The sequence below is a fragment of the Colias eurytheme genome, chromosome 14 (genome assembly GCF_061535395.1).
Source record: "Colias eurytheme isolate Ceu_HAF_F1 chromosome 14, ilColEury1 Martin Lab GWU primary, whole genome shotgun sequence".
In the NCBI taxonomy this organism is placed as follows: Eukaryota; Metazoa; Arthropoda; class Insecta; order Lepidoptera; family Pieridae; genus Colias; species Colias eurytheme.
Genome location: NC_142993.1, coordinates 2,413,862 through 2,436,278, shown reverse-complemented (window position 1 = coordinate 2,436,278; position 22,417 = coordinate 2,413,862). Strand labels below are relative to the sequence as shown.

At 33.1% G+C, this 22,417-nt stretch overlaps 2 protein-coding genes across 3 annotated transcripts in view; one reads left to right on the top strand and one right to left on the bottom strand.

Moving 5' to 3' along the window:
* LOC149902727 (uncharacterized) overlaps positions 1-17,945 on the top strand; it is a 102,743-nt gene extending 84,798 nt beyond the window's left edge. For both annotated transcript variants that reach the window (XM_090109185.1, XM_090109184.1), the window contains exons 4-10: positions 12,347-12,511; positions 12,866-13,246; positions 13,552-13,809; positions 14,651-14,843; positions 15,261-15,558; positions 16,175-16,324; positions 17,498-17,945. In XM_090109185.1, coding sequence (XP_089965311.1) covers positions 12,347-12,511; positions 12,866-13,246; positions 13,552-13,809; positions 14,651-14,843; positions 15,261-15,558; positions 16,175-16,324; positions 17,498-17,635 — 1,583 coding nt within the window. In that variant the 3' untranslated portion in view covers positions 17,636-17,945. The remainder of the gene's footprint in view (positions 1-12,346; positions 12,512-12,865; positions 13,247-13,551; positions 13,810-14,650; positions 14,844-15,260; positions 15,559-16,174; positions 16,325-17,497) is intronic.
* A 3,366-nt stretch (positions 17,946-21,311) lies between these two features.
* Positions 21,312-22,052, bottom strand: LOC149902726 (uncharacterized). The gene has a single exon (XM_090109316.1). It carries the CDS (start codon positions 22,050-22,052, stop codon positions 21,312-21,314), a length of 741 nt encoding a protein of 246 aa, XP_089965442.1.
* Between the last annotated feature and the right edge of the window lie 365 nt (positions 22,053-22,417).

Sequence of the window (22,417 nt, the reverse complement as noted above, 5' to 3'; positions counted from 1 at the left end):
ATGATCTCTTATCTAACGTTTGTCGTTATAAAAAGTAAAAAATGCCAACTTTAGAACGACACTTAAATGGGAAATAAATTTTCAAAGCCCAGCGGCGTTTTGCATGTGCAAGCCCTGTTACATTATGATAAATAGTGGTAGTGATTAGCAAACCTGATGCAAGGCAAATTGTTAACGATTTATTATCATTTACGTACGGTTTTAATTTGTTTAACCTGGATGTATACAGTTAACCCTGCAAGGGTTGTTTACCATGTACATGTGATTTACTACTAGAAGATAGATGTGGACAGGAATATGTTTTGTGAGTCGTAGTTAAGTGGGTTTTCTTTCCGTGTTTGATAGTTGTTTCTAATTTAATTGCTGTTAGATTCGAGTAATTTATTTTTGTTCGGATACTTGTTGTGTGTAATCCTTTTGGTACAACGAGATGAGTGTATTTATTGTCTTTTAATTCTAAAAAAATAAGAATTTGTCGAAAGGGGTGTGGTATGTGGTATTTTCGGACAGAGGCTTCTTTTGTTGACTCTTGCTAAATTAAAATTATATTCCTCTTGGTAAATAGATTAATCACTCAAACAAAGTACCTCCATCAAACGATAACACGTACATTGTAACACGAAACTTATCAATTTGACGACATAATAACAAAGCGGTAAGTGGTCCAGTGGGCCCGTATCACAAAATAAATTCATTAACGTCATTGTACACAGCTTTTACAAAAGCATATTGAGAACGTCAAACTGTGAGCGTGGGATTACAATGAAAGTGTGCCCCGGTTTCAGTTCAAATTACAATTTATTACTCTATCTCCTTATCACTATGAATTTTAGGCTCAATACCCATCGAATACACAATTGTGATCCGAATACCTATCGGTTGTTTATTTTTACTTGAGCATTGGACAAATTATTATTATTTAATCAGTTTATTAATCATTATTGACATAGCATAATTCGTGGCACAGCATATTATTGTATGCGTCATTTATTTGGAAATATATTTTACTGTGGGTTACAAATGCTAATACAGTTTTATGCGTATAGTTGATACTAGCATACCTACATACATTTTTAGTACAATCTAGTATCTATTTTGGGACTAGCTTTCGAGGTCACAGTAGAATTGATAAATCGTTAAGTTTTTTATCGATACGTCTGTCAAACTTGGAATATGTCTATTTCACGCTCATTGTGGGTAAGTAGGTGACGATAAAAAAAGATCAATTTCTTAACTGTTTGTTTATCTATACTTATACTCGTACTCGTAATATTATAAAGCTCAAGAGTTTGTTTGTTTGTTTGAACGCGCTAATCTCAGGAACTGATGGTCTGATTTGAAAAATTATTTCGGTGTTAGATAGCCCATTTGTCCAGGAAGGCTATGAGCTATATATCATCACGCTAAGACCAACAGGAGCGGAGCACTGCGGGTAAAACGTGGTAAAACCGCAGGGCACAGCTTCATTATTGAGTTGTGATTCTCGATAAACAATTTGGCAGTAATGAAGTATCATTATTTACATTTTATAAGCTCAAATAATAATTGTACGCAACGAAAACAACAATGTATTTGAAAAACACAAATTGTCACGTCATATTAAAGCGATCGTTAAGCGTAAACCGCGATCAGTTAACAGAATAACTGTACAAGATGTATGAAAGTGAAAACAAGCTCATGGGTGCATTTGCCTTGGGAACATTCTGCCAGATAATTGATAATTGTTGTAAATAGATTGTTGTTTTTTATTGTTTTTAATCAGTATTAGGTTTTTTGGTTGAAATATTGTTTTTTGATTGCTACGTTCATTTTAGGAAATCGATAAATATTCTAGTTATTTTTTTGGTAATATGTTTATTTTCAAGTAAACAACCATTAGATTCGGATTATACAAAGTAAAAACAAGCCATCGCTTAAATTAAAGAAAACCATTAAAGTAACGAAGGTCGAAGAATTCTTGCAGTTGCTCGTAATTTACAAACTTTGTTAGGAAAATAAATGAAAAATTATGGCTACTTTGTAAAGCTTTATGAAGGTCACCCAAATAATCGTAAAAGTAAGCTTGTATTGTTGCCTTTATAAAAACAGGAAAAAATACGAATAATTAGACTTTGTTAATTCTTTAACTTTAGAACATTTAGCCTAATTCAAATAGCAATAGCGTAGAAACGTTATGCAAATACAACAAACATAAAAAACGCAATATATAATTTTGCTAAAAATAAGGAGCTGAGAAATTTTGTCAATTTGAGCCTTTATTACTCGATCTAATGTTATTCCGATCCTTACCATTCTTTTGGACTCATGTAACATGTTCGAATACAATTTAACAAGTGGTGTAAAATAATTTGAGTTAATATGCAAAGCTGAGTGTTCTGTAAATGTTCATTGTGTAATGAAGAGAAGTGGAAACGCTATCCAGTTATGTTGGTTTATGTGAACGATAAATCAATAGCTCTGATACAGGCTCCAAATAATGGTTGCACCCACCAGTTTGTTTTCCAATAAGCAATATACCATACCAGTAGTAGTATACCATTTTAGTTCCTAAGTTTTATTATGTATATGTATAAGAAAATGTCCTTTCATCCTGAATTTTTGTTGTCAATATAGTACAGCAAATGATGCGAATCAAAGTTTTCGCACTGAAATGGAGCTCACGAGATTATTTGCTACACAGTTAGACAATGTTTGCTATGGTACTTATTTTATTCTGTTTGTACAAGAGACAAAGCCAAATATAACCCTATAATTTTGTTTGTTTTCTTCGCTCCAATAATTCTCATGTTCTTGTAATATTCTATTTCTTCTTTGAAGTCTTATAAAGCAATAATTTAGCATTAATATTTCTCAAGCTTCGTAAGTTCTGGTATCCGTGTTTTGTTTATCATTTAATCAGTTGAACGAGGACTACTTTCCTGAACGACTCATAAACTGGTTCCAATTAATTGTAGTTAATTTAACTGTTATGAATTCGCATGTGTAATTCGCGTATGATATAAAAGTTTATAGCCGCGGTAGTCGCTAAAGTAAACCATAAAATGGTGATATTATTTGCATTTGCTAAGGATGGGACGCTGTAGATATGTATGAATATACTAATTAAGTAGTTAAAATGTGGACTCTACTGCGATATTAGTAATTAAAGATCGTTGAGAATTGCTTGAAGTACTCAGTTGTGAGCGTGTTGTTGATAATAATTTATGATATAACTTTAATGAGGAAAAAGAATATCGGATCACATTGACGTTATACAAGGTACACTTAATTGGTCACAACCGAGGACTGATAAATAAAAAAAAACTTCAACTAAATAACAAGACCAAAATTTGAACTAAACGGAGAATATTAAATATCCTACTTCAATAAGGAGCTAAAGGAGGCATAAACTAATCTTAACTTCTGATAAAAGATCTGATCAAAATAAAAGTTATAGGTAGGTCTTCACAATATCATCTTGCTCGTGATCTGAAGCCAAATAAACTAAACAAATAAATTTAGTTTCTTATTTATTCTTTATAGTTCCACGAACGTCTCTCTAATCAATCTATAATGAAAGAAATTGGGTTATTAAATCAAATTTTCTTGGCGAAATGTTCACGTTGAAGCAGTCGAGTAAAGCAGAAAATTCTGCTTCCAGTGCAATAACCTTCGCATCTGTGAGGTCATCATTTGTCATCAGAAAAAATGACACTGTATCACTACGGTTCAAGATAGTTAGGATAGTTAAGGTAACGGTGTGCGACGGGCCTTGTTAGCTTTGTGGCTAACCGCATAGACTGGATTTGATTAATACACGGAAGATGCATTAAAATAATTACTTGTACGGTGTAGCTTGTGGTGTTCAGGTATGCGATCATTTAGGGTATCTGCATTATTGTAAAGGACAGGGTATAGTGAGTGCCTTTCGCATTGGTTTATACCCTCTTAGTCATACATTACATTATGTGACCGTAGTCTTGTTGTACGAAAGGTATCCCTTTTGAGCGTTAGGGGTTGCTGGACACTTTAATATAGATAGGTAGCTATTACCTACATACTCCCATTATAACTGCTTGTGAAACTATAGTGTACTTCCATGCTACATATTTGTGTCTAAATATAATACCTATGTATTTCGTAGACATAGCAATAAACTCATACAGCCGCACCGTTACAGACATCTACGATCTTACTAGCGGATGTTGGATAGACGCTAGTTTATAGTATTCCTAAATCACTAACCATTATCGACACTTAACGGCTTTACATGTCATCCCGCATTCAAAGCGAAAATTTGAAATAATAACGATTTTTTCTTTAACCATTTGCAAGTCATCAAAACTAATTCTACCAAACATTAGTTGAATGTAAAAAGGACTGTATAAATAAGCACAAAAAGTTCAATTTGATTTAAGCGCGAATATAATAGTATAGTTAATTTGCGTAGCGAAAAAAGCGGATCGGCAAAAAGAGCGCCAAAAAATTCGCCCATTGAGAAGTAATCAATTCTTCTGATCCGCTGAAAGCCGTTAATCTAACCGAGGAATAAAAAGATAAAAAGTTTATCAGATTACGCTTGAGTTGCTCATTATTGAGATATCTTAAATTAAAAGTTATAGGGGCTGAGTGATCCTTTCCGAGCCCCAAAAGGAGGTCACTTGAACGGTGTTTTTGTATGCACGCAAATCACTTCAAGATTTCTTCCTTGATTTACGTGCTGAAGAGATCGCCCGAATGGTTCTTATTATTAATTTTCACTCTGTAATTTTAGTTTAATCTGGTATAAGGCATTATATTTTTGTGATACTTCAATTACGAAAGGAGTTACTCCTTAATAAAGAGTACTGCACTCTTAATTACCTATATCCCTTTTAATTACACACTGCATTTTGAAAATTAAATAAGAGTAATGATGTACGTAGTTTATTAGAGGCTAACTACGCAAAGTGCCAAAATTATGAAATAACTAGTTACAGATAGTGGTTCTATTCAATTAATCATACGCAAAATATTCTTCTATGTGACATATCACAAATTATGAAATACCAAATATTTTTTCTGCCATACTATTATCATTATACACTGCCGTCATAGTTCGTAATAGCATACAGAAAAACAAACAATTACTTCAATGGACGTCGATACAAAAAGCATAGCTGTATATGATGACATCAACTCTAATGAGTATAATATAACGGCACGGCTCCGCTTACGTTTGGGCATCAATTAATTGTTTTGTAAAAATAACGACTTCTTCAGAAGTCTTTATACAATGTTACGGAGGTTCCGTCGAATTTTATTATAAAAATTTAGGTAAAGGATTTCAAGCAAATTATTTCTTTGAAATATTAGATGTTTATTTTAAATGATTCTCCAGGCTGTTCATTGTCTTTTATGATTATTCATGCCTATTTGATACATAAAGCTGGAGAATCATACTTAAAATTTATAAAACAAAGAGAAAATAATAGCTGTAAACGAAAAATTTGCGAAAGGCTGAATAGATTGTCATATTTTCCATTATTCAAAATATAGCCAATTTGACTAAGTACTCGAATTTTTAAATAAATGTTCCCAAATTTTATTACGATTACGTTGGATCAGCTGGCCTGTCGTTTTGTTAATAATTTAGCGATAAGCGGGCTTTGATGGATGGATGAATAATTTTGTTACAAAAACAAAAATACTGCCTATAAATCTATTTTGTTAACTCATAAGATTAATTAACTAACCAGCTGTGACCCGGTAGTAACGTAAGCTCTGTTATTACTGTATCAAGTTATTTTATAGTAATTGAAATCCCTATATATTAAGATTTAATAGCTACTTGGAGTAACATTCTTCGGTAACATGCAGCTATTTTGTCATGCAACTTGTTATTAGCTCATCTGTCCCCTACTATATTTCGAAGAATAGTTTTGTGGGTCGTATAGATCTCGTGAGGTTAGATTTAGGCCTCCCCCACATTGGGCGTAGGCCGAGCGTACGCGTTTCCTGAGCGTGCTGCCGGCGTCGGCGCGGCGCGGACGTCGCGTCAGCGCGCCGTCTGTGGGGCGCGGGCTACGCGTTGTCCAGCGCCGCGCGGGCGCTGCGTGAACGCCGCGCTTACGTCGCGTTCCATGGGCGTTCGGCCGCCCGTGCCCCCCGCACACATTCCCCTCCCGCGCCCGCTAGCATCTCCCGCTAGCACTCGGCCGAGTGCTTTAGACGCGACGTCGCGTCGGCGCGGCGCTTGCGCAGCGCTTGCATAGCGTTCGATGGCGCGACGCCCGCGCCCCACAGACGGCGCGCTGACGCGACGTCCGCGCCGCGCCGACGCCGGCAGCACGCTCAGGAAACGCGTACGCTCGGCCTACGCCCAATGTGGGGGAGGCCTTACATATCCGTAACCTGTGTTACGTACTGAGTTAAAGGTAAAAGGTAAATTTGTTTTAATAATGCCATTAAAGGGCTAATATTACTTATAGAGTGCAATTATATAGATTTTAGGTAACGTGAAAAAAAAGGTCCACTATCTTTGTTATCTTTAAAAGCCTGAAGAGAGCCCTGGTAATGATTTTCTTTTACTAGAACATTTGACACTATATTATTTTTAATACAAACAATACCTACAACACCTAACTAACAGGGTACCAATATCTCATTAAATATAATTGATACATTCCTAATCTTCATGCCACTGTCACGAGCGGTTATCTACAGATTTGACTAATGACAAATTACAATCGAGTGTACCGTGAATTCCCGTAGTACATTGCTGGCATCTCAAATGTTTCGCGCGTCCTTGGTATTTAACGGTACGTGAGATCCTAATGGCTACTGGTTTTGAATCATTACTGGGCTTAGAGCTGGCCTACTTACTGCTCTTTTATTTTACATGCGTCCCGGATGTGAAACCCGTTGTTATTAATTTGAATTTCAGAGATTTGTGTATGGGGTTGGGCGGTTTTGGACATTCTAATGTTTTGAGACTGCTCATGTTTTATACTGGTTCAGCAAATTACTATTAAACTCCTGACAGACGGCATATGGCTTCATCCATTTTCCTCTGAAAAATTTGATAACATATTCTTTCCCTATGGTGAAACGTAAACAAATGCGTAAGATCTTTGTTTGGTTCTTGTTTTATGTCTCTCCATTATTTTCTTGCACACTTTAAGAAAAGCATAAAAAATCCTTACACATACTTAAATCAATATTAACAGTAGATATAGTTTATTTTCAATCTGATCACGTTCATTAAAAATTTATTTTCCTGCAAGGCTAGCACATTTTCCACGTCAGAATTACATTATGACAAAGGACATTTCTCAAAGTGTATGTGTGACAAACTGACAAAGAAACATCGTAAGGCTTGCGTCAGCTCAAAAAAATAAGCTCAATTCCCAGTAAATATACTTTAGAAGTAAGTATATTTTGCGTTATATGTGGATTTCTTGTTCTTCCTCTGAGTTATATTTTATTTGTTTAATATATTACTGTTGCAAAGTAAGCACGATAAGAACAATGACGTCTTTTGTTCCGCTTCAATCTAATTTAGTTGTACTTCACGTTATTGCATTGTCAACTAATTTTGTGTTTTAGGTTAAGTGGAATGAATATGGTTTTAGTTTAGTGAAGTTTTTAGTCAAGTCGTAGAACGTTCTGGATATTTTTCTTGATATTATTAGATAAACTAACTATTTAATTATTTTAAATAAACTATTCTTATCTAATCTTCATGTATTTCCTCAACATCGATGATAATTTTAAACAATATACGGATATGAAACTCGGAAGTATGTATGAAATTGTGTCGCAACGGTGACAAAAGAATTACTTCCTCGTGCCGTATGGGAAGTTGTTCGGTTACATCTTTATTGTTACCGTGATTATGGTTTGCCTTACGCAATCGACTGAAATGATATGTCTTAACTAATTCTGAGTAGTAGAATTATGTGATAATCGAATAATTTGTACATTTACTTATCCGTTGACGCATTTGTAAAATTAATTCTGAAATAAGAACGCTATAAAAGTTAAAGAATTTTAATTAAGTAAGCATAAGAATCAATTGCTCTTTATCATGTAATTTTAAAGTGTTTATTTATAGCTACGAATATTCGCCAAGCGTCTATTATTATTTATTCTACAAAATGAAGTACTAATTCATTTAAATGTTGACTTGGGACACACCTTTGAATAGCAAATTTTATTGTTTATAAGGATACTTTGTTCGAAGCTAAATTGAGAAATAAAGTGTACATTTACTGCTGTGTCCACCGTTTCGCTTTATGAGAAAGCTTACCGTGATATTGCGAACTCCAACTTACATTGTGCATTCAAAATTTTCTAAACACATTACCACATTGCAATATTTTCTGGGGCATGAAGTACACGACCTTAATTCATAAAACTTCCAACACAGTTTGTCTCCAACTTGTGTAACATATGATTACATACAATTTGTTTACTTTCGTTATATTGTAACAATGTATTTTATTTTTAGTAAATAACACCCATTGTTGGCAAACGTTGGTGTATTTTTCAGAGAAAATGAGAATTTTGCAACCTAATTTTGAGAACGCTACGTATGAGCTACTCATTTGTCATAGTAGAATAATGATAGTTACATAAATGTATTTTATAAAAGATGGAGACAAATGGGAGACGTGTCGTATAATAGGTAAGAAATAAATGGAGTAAGAATTCATGAGACCTTATCACATTTTATTACCGTGCACATTCAAAACTGTCCTTAATTTTAAAGGGAAAATCGATTTGACTGCTTATTAAATTTGTATAGAAACTGTACCGCAATATTAATCAAGCTATTACCATCTTCAATTACTCTGTCTCACTTGTTGATTTATGTAAAGCAAAGGAGTAGGTTACACCCATTCCCATAGGTTCGCTATCGATTTGGACCAGTCCATGCGTTCTTGTTGAATGGGTGTTTTGTTATTGAAGTAGCTGTTCACGTGACTTAGTTGAAAAGTGAATTCCCTTTTTGAATTGGCAATATCTACTTACTATATTTTTGGACACATCGTTATATAACAGCTTTATAAAACGAAGTATGATTGAATTATTCTTGCAGTGTTTTTGTATGAAATAGCTTAGTCACCTTGACAGATTATTCCATCTTAAAACTGAAAAATAAAAAGTCCGGCCGTAGGAATAGTCTGGTCACTAAGGCTTTCGTAATTTTCTTGATTTGTCTGCGGACCCCTTGGGATATGAACCCCAGGTTGGGAAAGGCTAGGATAGGAAGATGCATTAGAAAGAAAATAAAATTAACAGGCATGGGCCATGGCACTCAAAGGTTATATTAGGCGAAGATATTAATTTAAACACTGTTAATTTTTAAAATTTCGTTCATAATAGATTAATAATTTATCGTATCTAATAATCATTCATAATATTTGAATGCCATTATCAGCCACTTTTCCGTAAACCTTTGAAGCAATAAATATTGAAGTTCCTGTGACTAAAGACGATTATTTACATAAAACCCACCTCGATAACGGAAGTTCCTCAAAGGTTCGTTTCACTCTGAAATCACTATCTTCTTTGTAGATGTTCAAAGGATTTAAATTTCATACTCATTACGAATTTATTTACGATGAAATGATTCTGTATTTTATATTTCAATTACAATTTAATATTTATCATATTTTGATGGACATAATTCATCTGAAATATAAAATTGCAAGTTATCATATTATTTTTAACTATCTAGTATCTACCTACAAGTCATGTCATTATTTCGAATAGTTACCTATTTTTTACTTTCCATCGTAATTCACGCCATATAGATCATCATTCATGTTATATAGAACTTCATAAACTATACAAAACTTTATTACAAATAGCTTCCAACACTTCAAAAAGGAAAAAAATGTAATATTCCAATAACATTTTGCATGTTCGACAACAGAAAATTATCAATTCGCAAGCGCTGTTCGCGCCCAGCGTTCTATCAGCACAGATAATAAATAATAATACAGACTAAATAAAATGGGCTTAAGCTTTGGCTAGACACTCACGGACTTTCGCCGGGTGTCGGCTGTCGCGTGCTGATCGCATCACTGATGCTACCGATGAAGGAGCTTATTGTAAGTCATGAGTTTCAGCGGTTTATTAAATTTGTATGTTATTTTAATATTCAAATTTTATTGGTAATGTTAAATTCAATGAAGAAGAAAAATAAAACCAATCAAGTATTTTCTAGTTTAGTTATTCTGGCGATGGGTTACAAAATGTGGTTTTGTTTGTGAAATAAATAATGTTATATTTTATTTAAATTCTATTTTATACTCATCCCAATATTACATAGTACATACTATGATAATGTCGAAGGTTTTATAACGAAAAATATTGCGTTCCTGTTTTTTTTAATAACATAATTTACTTATGGATTACATACATCAAACGTGTTTAACTTAGTTAAGCCTTGCTCAATCTAGTAATATTTTATTGTTATTTCTACCAAGGCAAGCCGCTTTAAACAATCCCGCAAGCAGCTGTCAGAGGCATCACACAACGTATGTCCCCGCTTAATTGAACATACCTCGCAATTTGTTCCTGTGAGTTCCTACCTTAAACCACGAGAAAGATAAACGGTAGTTGCTCCTTGTACGGCACACAACATATTCTGTTCAATTTATTGCTGATGGAAATTATTTCTCACTGAAAACGGAACCTGACCTGTCCTGTGATAAATGAACAATAAAACCTTTCTATATTTCAATGCGTTTGACCATCGACAACAAGAAATGTGCGCAACGGTTTTCTTTAGTCTGTGGAAATGGTAATAAGCACAGGTAATAAGATTAGCACAGCTTATATCATCTGTAAATGGCTGTACCATAGATACCTAATAATTATTCTGTGCTACTACTGTAGTTACTGATTGTAATTTGTAATGACGAGGATTGTTTCAATTTGTTTATTTTCTCAGGAATTAGTAGGTACTGAATCAGTAAAACATGGTAAAACGTTATTTTTGAAAATAAAATAGTTTTAATGTTTTAATTAATACAAATATAAATAGTCATTTAAATAAAATAGATAAGTATATTGTTTAAATAACAAATTCTCTGGCAATTATATGAAATTACTTCTTTAGGATTAGAGTATTGAGTTAATAATTAACCAAACTTCTGTTTACGACACAATAATTTTTCTTAGCGTCAATTAAAATTAGAAACAGAATTGTTTTACGTTGAGTATTGTTTAAAACACCTTATGGAAGTCTTTCTCCATTACTATTTCCCTTCATTTAAGCACATTTAGAATTTCATTGATATTCATAAATAATTTTATTTGTCTGGTTTTGCGACGACAATGTAATAATAAATCACTTAATGCAATGACAAAATTACATATGGTTACTTAATTAATCAGTCAAAGCATTAAAGTGACCTTATCCATAAAAGCATAAAACGTAGACACTAGAAATTTTCCTCACAAAGCTTGCTAATACATTAGTCTTTAACGTGAATTGATTTTCCTTGAATATGATTGTTATTTCACTTCGCATTAGGGTTTATTTTTGTCTAAACGTAGAATTTTAGGCCAAAGCAGATAGCCTAATAGTAAATTCAGTAAAAGATTCTTATTTATCGGAGAATCTTGGAGAAGCTTTGTTTTGTAATTGAATTAATAGTTAAAGTTTCGAAGGAAGAGGGTTAAAATGTTTTGGCAGAAGGGTAAATCGTATTTTCTTGTAAAAAAACTGGATAAAGAAACGTCTGTGACAGAACTTTCAAGTCTTATTTACTTGTTGCTTTATTTTGTAATTGATTTACTAGTAATTTTATTACATAATACATGTAAATATATGAACATGTATTATGTCTTTATGTACTACATGGATTTTTCACGTTTTAACTATATCTGTTGCGAGAACACAAAGCCGAGAAGTTTCCTTTATTTCAGTTATTATTTAAGTGTTATTTTTTATATCGAAAATTGGTACGTTATCAAAAAGCTCCTGTATCGACGTATGATTCATCATACAATTTAATAATAATATATAATATCAAATAAATTTATGTAAAGTGTTCTGAACTATTTATTATTATGATGATCGAATTTTTTCTTGTTATTTAATTTAATATAACTAGGATTGCTTAATTTACTATAACTAGTGACATCTGTTATCAAGTTTCTTCTAAAATAATTTCTGTATGAAATTCGTGTTGCTACTCACCCATAGATAGCGCTGATATAAAACTTTCGCTATCGTCTCATAGATGGCGCTGTTATCAATTTTTTTTTTACACACCAATTCAAATGCATGCTACAATTAAATATTCATCCTAGCAATTTTTTATATTGTATTAAAATGTAATTGAATAATTTAATAAATATTTTTCAGGTTATCAGATGTCGCGCAAATCATGCGTGGCTGGCGGCGCGCGTGGTGCGTGCATGTGGGTGCAAGAATGCAACCGTGTTGGAGGCAAGCATGCAGGCGTATGTGTCGACGGCTTTATGTTCGGATCTTGCTGTCGACTGCCAGACAAACCTATTGTTATAGAAGGTCGGAGGATTTAAATTTTAAATTAAAATTGGAAGATATTGCAATTTATTTTATAATTGTTGTTTGCTTTTCAAATTTCAAGTTTAATTTGAATGTTAATTTAATGCATGCATAAACATGATATAAAGTAGCCGGAAATAATTATAATTGATCCCTACAAAAACATTCTACATTGAAATAAATTTAAAGTTTCTTTAGCTTAGGTATAATATATTTCTCTATCAGTCTTAAGCGCTTAGTAATAATTTCACGAATAGTAATTAAAGGTTACATTATGGAATCAAATTATTATTATCTGTGAAGACAATAATTAAAATATGTATTTAGTATTCATTCATCTTTTTTATTTCCTAGAAACATCAAGTCCAACCACCATCACAGACAAACCATATACAGCGCCACCTGCCGAAGTAACGCAGGCACCAACTCGACCCACAGCACAAACGCAACGGCCGTCGTTCATGACGAAACCAATAGATGGCGTTGCATCGTATAACTATAGACCGCCAGAACTTAACCTGCCAGTCGGCAATCTAGAATCAAATAGCGAACAAAATAGTGATATAGTTAATAAAATAACATATAACAGTGTAAATAAGTACCAAAATGTAAATAGGCCGAACGGCGATGTGGAAGCTAGTCCCCACAACAAAATCTCTTCTAGTCTTAGCCTAATGCCGGGTGCGCGACCTATGGCCGTGTCGGAACAACACGCTGAAAACAGTATTTCTTCAGGTGAGTATAATGATGTAGTTCGTAATGAATTTAACAGATGGCATTAATTTAAAAATGTGTAACTTTAGGCCCGAGAAATTTTAAATCAAATGGTTTAATAAACTACTTAGGTATATACTTTAGGTATATTTACGAAAAATGTGAAATAATAAACGTTTGTTTTACTGATGGATAAAAAACCCACGTAGAAAATACTTATGATGCTGACAAAATAGACACACATTACTATTTACTTATAATATTTCAAACTAATATTACCCGTATTATATTTACAATACTAAATACACCAACTATTTCTATTCTAGCGCACATAATGTCCAGGCCGAACAACGTGAACACAATGCACTGGCAAGCGACAACCGAGCCAGCATTCATAACCAAGCCTCGACCTTCAAACTGGGAGAAACCAGGCAAACCAAAACCAACCAAGAAGTTCACTACAACCACAAGCAAACCACATAAGAACTACATGAAACCGAAGGACCCGATGATGAATATGATTAACAAGACTGATGATACCACGGCGCCGACTATACATACTACTGCTGCGACGAGTAGTGTTGGTTAGTATCTTATTTTAACATTATAGAAATCTTTATTTTTTTGGGACAAAAGAGCGTGAATCAGGAGCTCAGTTTTTTGTTAGAAGGTCACAAGTAATTCAAGTAGCAAGAAAAGTTATTCGCAAGATATACTTGTTTCTAAGTACAAAATTGTTATTTTTATGGTGTTAATCATGTGTTAATTAAATTTATAGTCAAAACTGCAATAATTAGGTACTTAAATTGCCTGATAATAATTTTGTTAAGCACTTATATCAATTTTTACTACTACCTAACTACTTTAACCATTTTTAGTTCTCTATTAAAGTGTTAGTAAACTTGATGAACAATCAATACTAAAAGGCCAAAAAAAAACTAAACCAAGATCTGTGATGTTTTTCTCGTGATATTTAAATAAAAAGCAAGATTTATTTAACACTAGCTGTCCACCCGCGGCATTGCCCGCGCAGATTTCCGGGATAAAACCTATCCATGTCCTTTCTCGGGTATCAAAATATCTCTATACCAAATTCCATGCAAATTGGTTCAGTAGTTGAGGCGTGATTGAGTAACAGACAGACATACAGAGTTACTTTCGCATTTATAATATTAGTATGGATTACTCTGTATGTTTAATTCCGGACCGAGGGGTCCTGGGTTCGATTCCCGATGGAGACGAAGAAAAAAAAATGTCTCGGTCTGGCAGGACACAGAAGGCTGATCACCTACTTGTCCCTAAAGGAAATGGATCAGTGAAACAGATGTATGCATAATGCATCTGCCCCTTACCCCACTTGGGGACATGGCACTTCACTTTTTTATATTAGTATATTAGTATGGATTACTATATGTTTAATTCCAGAATGCGGTGTAACATCAATGTGGCCGCGTCCCGACTCCCGCATCATGGGCGGCAAGGACTCTAGCTTCGGGCGCTGGCCCTGGCAGGTGTCTGTTCGACGGAACTCGTTCTTTGGCTTCTCATCCACACATAGATGTGGTGGAGCCATTATCAATGAAGGCTGGATAGCTACAGCTGGCCATTGTGTTGATGAGTGAGTTATGGGGTCTGTTTTGGTGGCCTGTACCCAACATTGTGATGATTTTTTATGATAATATGTAATAGATAATAAAGGTAATGATTTTTTCAAGCGTGGTTAACTGTTTTGCATTGCTTGTTACTAGGCTTTCTTTGGGTATTCATTGCAATTTGTTAATGGTTTAAGATAGTCTTTGCAATTAGCTAGTGACCCACAATAATATCTAAACTAGCAATCAGATCTTAAAAAATACAAAACATAATATTTCTTAATCTAAATTCTAGTGACACATGTTCTAATCTTACGTCGCAGCGTTAACAAGCAAAACTTTTCAAAACTTCAATAGACAGAACCACTAACTATAAATACTTCACTTATACAAAAATTTAAAGTACCATTATTGCCCAGTATAACAAATCACCTTCCTTCCAGCCTGCTAACATCAGCAATCCGGATCCGCGTGGGCGAGTTTGACTTTTCTTCCGTATCAGAACAATACCCTTACGTAGAACGTGGTGTAGCCAGAAAGGCAGTACATCCGAAGTACAACTTCTTTACATACGAATATGACCTTGCACTAGTGAAATTGGATGCTCCTGTGCAATTTGCTCCCCATATAGCGCCAATTTGTTTGCCGGCGACTGATGATCTGCTTGTGGGGGAGACTGCTACGGTCACTGGTTGGGGGAGATTGTCGGAGGGAGGCGTTCTGCCATCTATTTTACAGGAGGTGAGTTTAAATGTTCTGAATAAACCTAACCTAAGCATTATTGTACATGATATTATACTGTGTATTACAACATAATCAGTTGATGGTAATAGAGTGTGGCGGATGCCACACTACGTAGATATACTATAGATCTTGTAAAATACTGCAATATTTGACTGTTTATCAGAAAGAAAGGACAAAAAAATAAAATTTATTTTAGCATCGGGATAAAATTTACTGATTTTTAGACGATTATTGAACATTCTGCGGTAATAAGTCATTTGTATGTAGTTCCTCTTACTAGATTGTCATATCGAAGCTTTGGCCCAAAAGAGTTTAGCACAAAAAATCACTTCAACGTAAATTGAAATGGCAAAGTATTAATTTTGACGATCTTCATAATCAGTTTATTTTCTATATATACTAACACTAGTGGTCCGCCCCGGCTTCGCCTGTGGTACATATTTCGCAATAAAAGGTAGCCTATGTCCTTTCTCGGGTATCAAAATATCTCCATACCAAATTCCATGCAAATTGGTTCAGTAGTTTAGACGTGATTGAGTAACAGACAGACAGACAGAGTTACTTTCGCATTTATAATATTAGTAAGGATTAATTAAAATAACAATCATTCCAGGTGCAAGTACCAATAGTATCCAACGAGCGTTGTAAGTCGATGTTCCTTCGCGCGGGGAGACACGAGTTCATTCCCGACATCTTCCTGTGCGCGGGACATGAGGGTGGCGGACATGATTCCTGTCAGGGAGATTCTGGAGGACCATTACAGGTAAAACTTGTTGAAGTGAAAACTTTAGCGGCGTTGAGCACTTTTTCTGTAATGGGTATAAAATCTTAAACTCGCGTCAGGACACGTGACCTGATCGAAAAAGCGTAAGACGGTTACCATTCCAAAATATCAAACATGCTGAACGTTAATAATCAAGTTTTCACTTCTGCCGCCACTCCCGGAGTGCACCCGTCTTTTTTTTACATTTTAACAGGTAACAATTCAATTTTAGTACTGACTACGCTCCTGTTGGTCTTAGCGTGATGATATATAGCCATTATATAGCCTATAGCCTACCTCGATGTATGGGCTCTCTAACACTGAAAGAATTTTTCAAATCGGACCAGTAGTTCTTGAGATTAGCACGTTCAAACAAACTCATCAGTTTTATAATATTAGTATGTACATTATGTATTAATAAAATAGTGGTCAAATGGAATTCATGGAATCTACATTACAAAAGATCAATATTACATATCCAACATACGCAATAACTATACATTTAAACTTAGTTAAATAGTATCACTAAATGCTATATTAGGTACCATAAAAACCATATTATTTAGACGTTTCAAAATATAATAAAAAGGGTCTTTAAAATATTTGATAACAAAATGTACGAAATATTCATTCAATCCATAAACATTACGGCGGCTATATTGTTTATGATTCAATCATAATATTATACTAAAGTAATCATAAAATAAATTCAAATAAAACAAAAGGGTTGACAGCTATCAAGTTTCTACAAATGCTAATTTTATTGCTTCATCTTTATTGCCAATTCCTTTGTTTCGTCAATTTAGCATTTTCATGAAATATGACAACCACTTTATTGTAGGGATGCTAATTGATATTATCTGTATTGTTTTGTCGAAATAAAACATTTTGTGTAAATTTATGCGTGTAAATGGTTTTTTTTTAATAAATTCGTATCATAGTTATTCAGTTTTTTTTTATATTTGTCCTTAACGAGTTATGGTAAAGCAGTATCACAATTAATAATCATCTTTTATAAGATTTATTTGGGATTATAGAAACACTAAAGGAATTTGAAGAAAGGCAGTGTAAAACAGAATAGAATTCTAAATATCTTTCAATTTCATTTAGCCGTCTTAACAGCACAAAGTATTATAATTAATAGTTAATTTGAAATTTTTGTTATTATTCCAGGTCAAAGGAAAGGACAACCGGTATTTCCTAGCAGGGATCATAAGTTGGGGCATCGGTTGTGGAGAAGCCAACTTACCCGGCGTTTGTACCAGGATATCCAAATTTGTACCTTGGATACTTCAAACTGTTAACTCTTGAGCGACAATGTAATATGTTAATTATAGACTTAACTGTGAAGTGTGGTGTTTTTTAAATGACTATTTATTAGAGTTAAATAAAAAAGTTACGAAAAAATAAGTGTCAGTTTGGCGCCAATTTATGAAGTGACTGTTTGAGTAGCAGGAAGAAGTTGAAGATTGTGAAATTATTCAAGATTATGAGTGCTTATTTGTTGAACAAAATTGTTCACAATACAATACATGATACAAATGCTCAAGCATTGCATTTATTTGTTTGTTTTTATATAGTTTTGAAAGCATTTAATGATTGCTCAATCGATGCTTACAGGGATACAATACAGTTTGTGTAATAACCGAAAAAATATAAACGCACATGCATCGTACATGCCTATTTGTTGAACAAAAATGTTCACAATACAATACATGAAACAAATAATCAAGCATTGCATTTGTTTTTAAATATAGATTTGAAAGTATGTAACAATTGACCAATGGTGACTATCTGGGATAAAATTAACGGAGTAAATAGTTATACGTATGTGCTTCTTTGATGAACAAAATTGTTCACTATACAAAACAATGTTATACAAATGCTCAAGCGTTGCATTTATTTATTTGTTTTTATACATAGTAAATTTAACATTTAAAAAAAAACATTTAAATCGAAGCTAACTGAATAAAGATTGTGGACAAACATGAAACACAAAATATACCTACGACATTGTCATTTGCCGAAGTGAAACTACTTTGACATAAAATGAGACAAACGTGTTTTAACATTAAGGGCCGACAAATATGACGGAGAGCAGCGCAGCGCATTTTTCGTTGCCAAACTATTATCGAAATTGTCTACATTAAAATAAAATTCAAAATCAAATAACAACAATTTATTCCCAAGGTGTATCGAAGCATCACATGCGTAAGGTGCTGCGCTTTTGAATATTATTTTATAGTTGAGCCAATTTAATAGGCAACATTTGACGTCTATCAATTTTATCTTCGAAGAGAGGTAACCTGCTTAAAAATATCGATTAAAGTGAATTAATCGATACGGATTTGAAACATTTGTCAATCGAATTTATTAATTTATGATGATTTTTATTCACAAGTAATCAATGCATTCGATTCTAGATTTCAGATTTCGATTTTTAGAGTAACGTCTCTGGTATTTAAAAAGAAAAAAGGTTTATTGACACAAAATTGTAGCGACGTCAGTTCTTCAATTCAGAAATTGTTTATTATGTTTAGAATGGTTTATCAGTAAAATTAAATCTTAAAATTACTTGTATCGGTCATTATTATTATAAATATATAATCGTAATTGAAAAAAGTTTAGCAAATGTGCAGTTCTAACAAAACGAAATATCATGTTATTCTATGTCGTCGTTACTAGGTTACGTTTTTGAATTTTGTTGAACTGTCAAATGTTGCCTATTAAAATGGCTCTACTATAATGAGGACAATGTCGATAATAATATACCGTCATATCTGCACCGGCCCTAACACGTAAACATTTCCACCTACACTATGAGACAGTTACCTTCAAAAATGTTGATTGAATTCAACGTTTTCTGAGGCGTTTTATTAAATGAATAGACCACCGTAAGGCTACGCAGGCTCGTACAAGCGAGATTCTGTGTCAAAGGCTTGGAAACGGTGACTCACGCTTAACTTAATAAACGCCTTTTATATTGTAAATTCACCTTTTGCTTACAAAACATCCAATATATTACACGAACTATATATTTTATACAAAAAGATAGCTAGAATCTGCTTATAAATCTGCCTAAAGTAAATCTTTTCTATACTTTTTTAACAACCAACACCAAATAGTACGAACATTGTTAAAGCATTTATTGCAATCTTTTTTACAAATAAGTATATTATTCACCCTCATGTATACGTAGTTATAATATAGAATATATAACGCAAATCTGACGTGTATCTCTTAGTATATTACAGTATTTAGCGCTATTGTTATTGTACGCTATTTGAACAAGACATTTGATACGTAAAATACGTGTTTGTATGCAATAATGAATTTTTGATACAAATAAATATTTTGAGGCTATAAGAACAATGCATTTATAAATATGACGTGAAAATGGTACTTAGTTGAAGTACGCACTTAAAAAAATGTTATATTCTAAGAAAAATGTATAGCAATATATTGAATATGTTTTTGTGTATGTCATGTACTCATGTATTATGTGTGGATAAATCGAACTTAAACATTTATTGGTATATAAATACCTGCATTAGTATGTAAAATGTTGTTTAATGTAAATAAGATCGTAATTTATTAATTAAGTATATAATTGGTAGCATTAGTTTCTTGCCTTTTACTTGTATACAGTATTATTATTTAATTTTTAAGATAATTTTCGCTAAAATTGTGTTGTATATAGTCTGCTTTTAAAAAATATAATACCGTATAGAATGCTTATTGTAAATGGGTAGTTTTTTTTTATAGTTATGTGAAAATTACCAAATCACACATTGTTATATCTTATTGCTTAGCATATTTAGAGACAGTGATGTATTAGGTAATAAATATATACATTTTGTTTGAGTGAATAGTCTATGAAGATGTTGTTTGTTTGCACATTAATATTGTTAATTATTAAATATCGTCGAACAATTTTGTGTTTTTATTGACCCCTTTTTTATCAAGTACTGTTGTAATATTGATAATAATATCATCTTTTATATTTTATCATAATCAAAAGTTGTGTTAAATGATTGGTGAATAGGTAGTGGGGTTACATCTAAAAAGAATAAATAATTTCTAGTTTTTATAAATTCCATAAATCAAAACTTTAAATAGTATAAAACAAAGTCACTTTCTCTATACCTATATCCCTTTTTATGCTTAAATCTTTCAAACTACGCAACGGATTTTGATGCGGTTTTTTTAATAAGTAGATAGAGTGATTCAAGAGGAAGTTTTTAGTATATAATTTATTAGGTTTTAGTCAAAGCGGGCGAAGCCGCGGGCGGTAAGCTAGTTTATAATAAACATCTATAACAATAATTCATATCATATTATCGCAACAAGATCATAACAATATTCCTATAATAGTTATATCTATGACAGTTCGCCGCACAATCGAATCATACACAATAATCTAAACATACTAGAAACCAATGCTAATTATAATCAAATAATTCAAAGCAATTTGGTAATTAGTTGTAGATAGCATTGATGAAATTCCCAATACAGCAATGGTCCATTACTGACTATAATGCATATCGAATTTGATATGAATTATGTGGCAACATTAGAATTTGTGGAGGTTTCATTATAACAGGATTCAATAGCTAGAATATTAGATTCTAATAATAAAAAGGAAATATCAGAAATTGCTGTTTGTTTGCTAGTTACGATTCAAATAAAAAGGAAAAGGTTTAAGAATTAAGGTATCCATTAAAAATAAGCATAAAAATTTCAATTATAAATATAATTAAATCCTATTGAATGCTTACATTCACAGAAGCATCGAACAGGCATAAGTCATGAATAAGTAAAAATAATAGCATAATAAAAACAACAACTAAAATGCATAAAAAATTTATTAAAAATAATTGCAGCTGAATCGTAGCTAAAATATTTACAATTGAATACAAATTCTTATTCTATATTAAAAACAAAAATTGCTAAAATACATTTCGCATACCATTCATCATACCTACTGTTACGACCAACACATGCCCAATATCTGCATAGGCAATAACAGCCACGACTGGAAGTTTTCCACGGATTTATCGCAATTCAATAACATATAGCCTCTATACCATGTGGATACTATACAATCGTAGTAAAAGAGAAACACACGTTTGAATTCTTCGCTGCAACTTTCAAACCCTGGGTGGATAGCGCTTCGTGTATTCTTGCACTGAACACTATTCAACTTAACATCGTATATGGCAATCGCTCTCGTAACCGGTATTCTGGGTATACCAAATTCCAAATCTAAAATCCACGAGGAATTATCATTCACGTTTTCCATTTTGCAGAACTCGTCTATGATAGGATTCGGGTCTATAACAAGCATCCGAGCTGTGGGAAATAAATCCTTGGGCAATTGTAAAAACAGATCTAACGGGTCGTGTATTTCCGCCGGCGTATCGTCTATTAATTGAGAGGATTGGGCTTCACTGTACACCTCTATTGGTGAACTTTCTGGTGTATAATATATAGGTTCTACTAGTACATCTTGTAATGTATTAGGAGCCAACGATTCTGGTGGTATATAAGTGTAGGGGCATTGTGGTAGCGTAGGAATTTGAATCGGGCTTATTAGCGTGATGGGTATCTGTTGGATTGGAGGCGTATACATCGGGCTAGGTAGTGGAATGATTCCTGTGTTCCAGTCTGCTACTACCAATGGGTAGGAATAGCTTGGCTGCATATACTGTGAATAGTAGGTAGCCATTTGTGTTTTTGCTGATAAAAACGTACAGAATTCGGAACTGGAGTATCCTATGTTCGGAATTCTTCCTGGCTTAAATTTTAAATCTTTCCTTTAAAATGCTCCTTTTACTTATTTATTATTGCTGACTTTACCTCTCGTTTTTGGACATTAATGCCATAGTTTAACATGCCTGAAAGGAAAAATACAATGTTTTATGATAAGTTCAAGGGAAATTAAAAAAATTAAATTTTAAAGTCATTTGTTTTGATGTTCAAATACTCGTTGGTTAAAATAATATCAAACTCAGTAGGTACTTACTTCATTTTATACGCTTTTAATTATATACCACTATTTATATTTATATTCAAGTATATATGCACATACTT

What these genes read in the sequence shown, in the direction of transcription:
- LOC149902726 (XM_090109316.1), bottom strand. Translation starts at nt 22,052, where the DNA reads ATGGCTACCTACTATTCACAGTATATGCAGCCAAGCTATTCCTACCCA.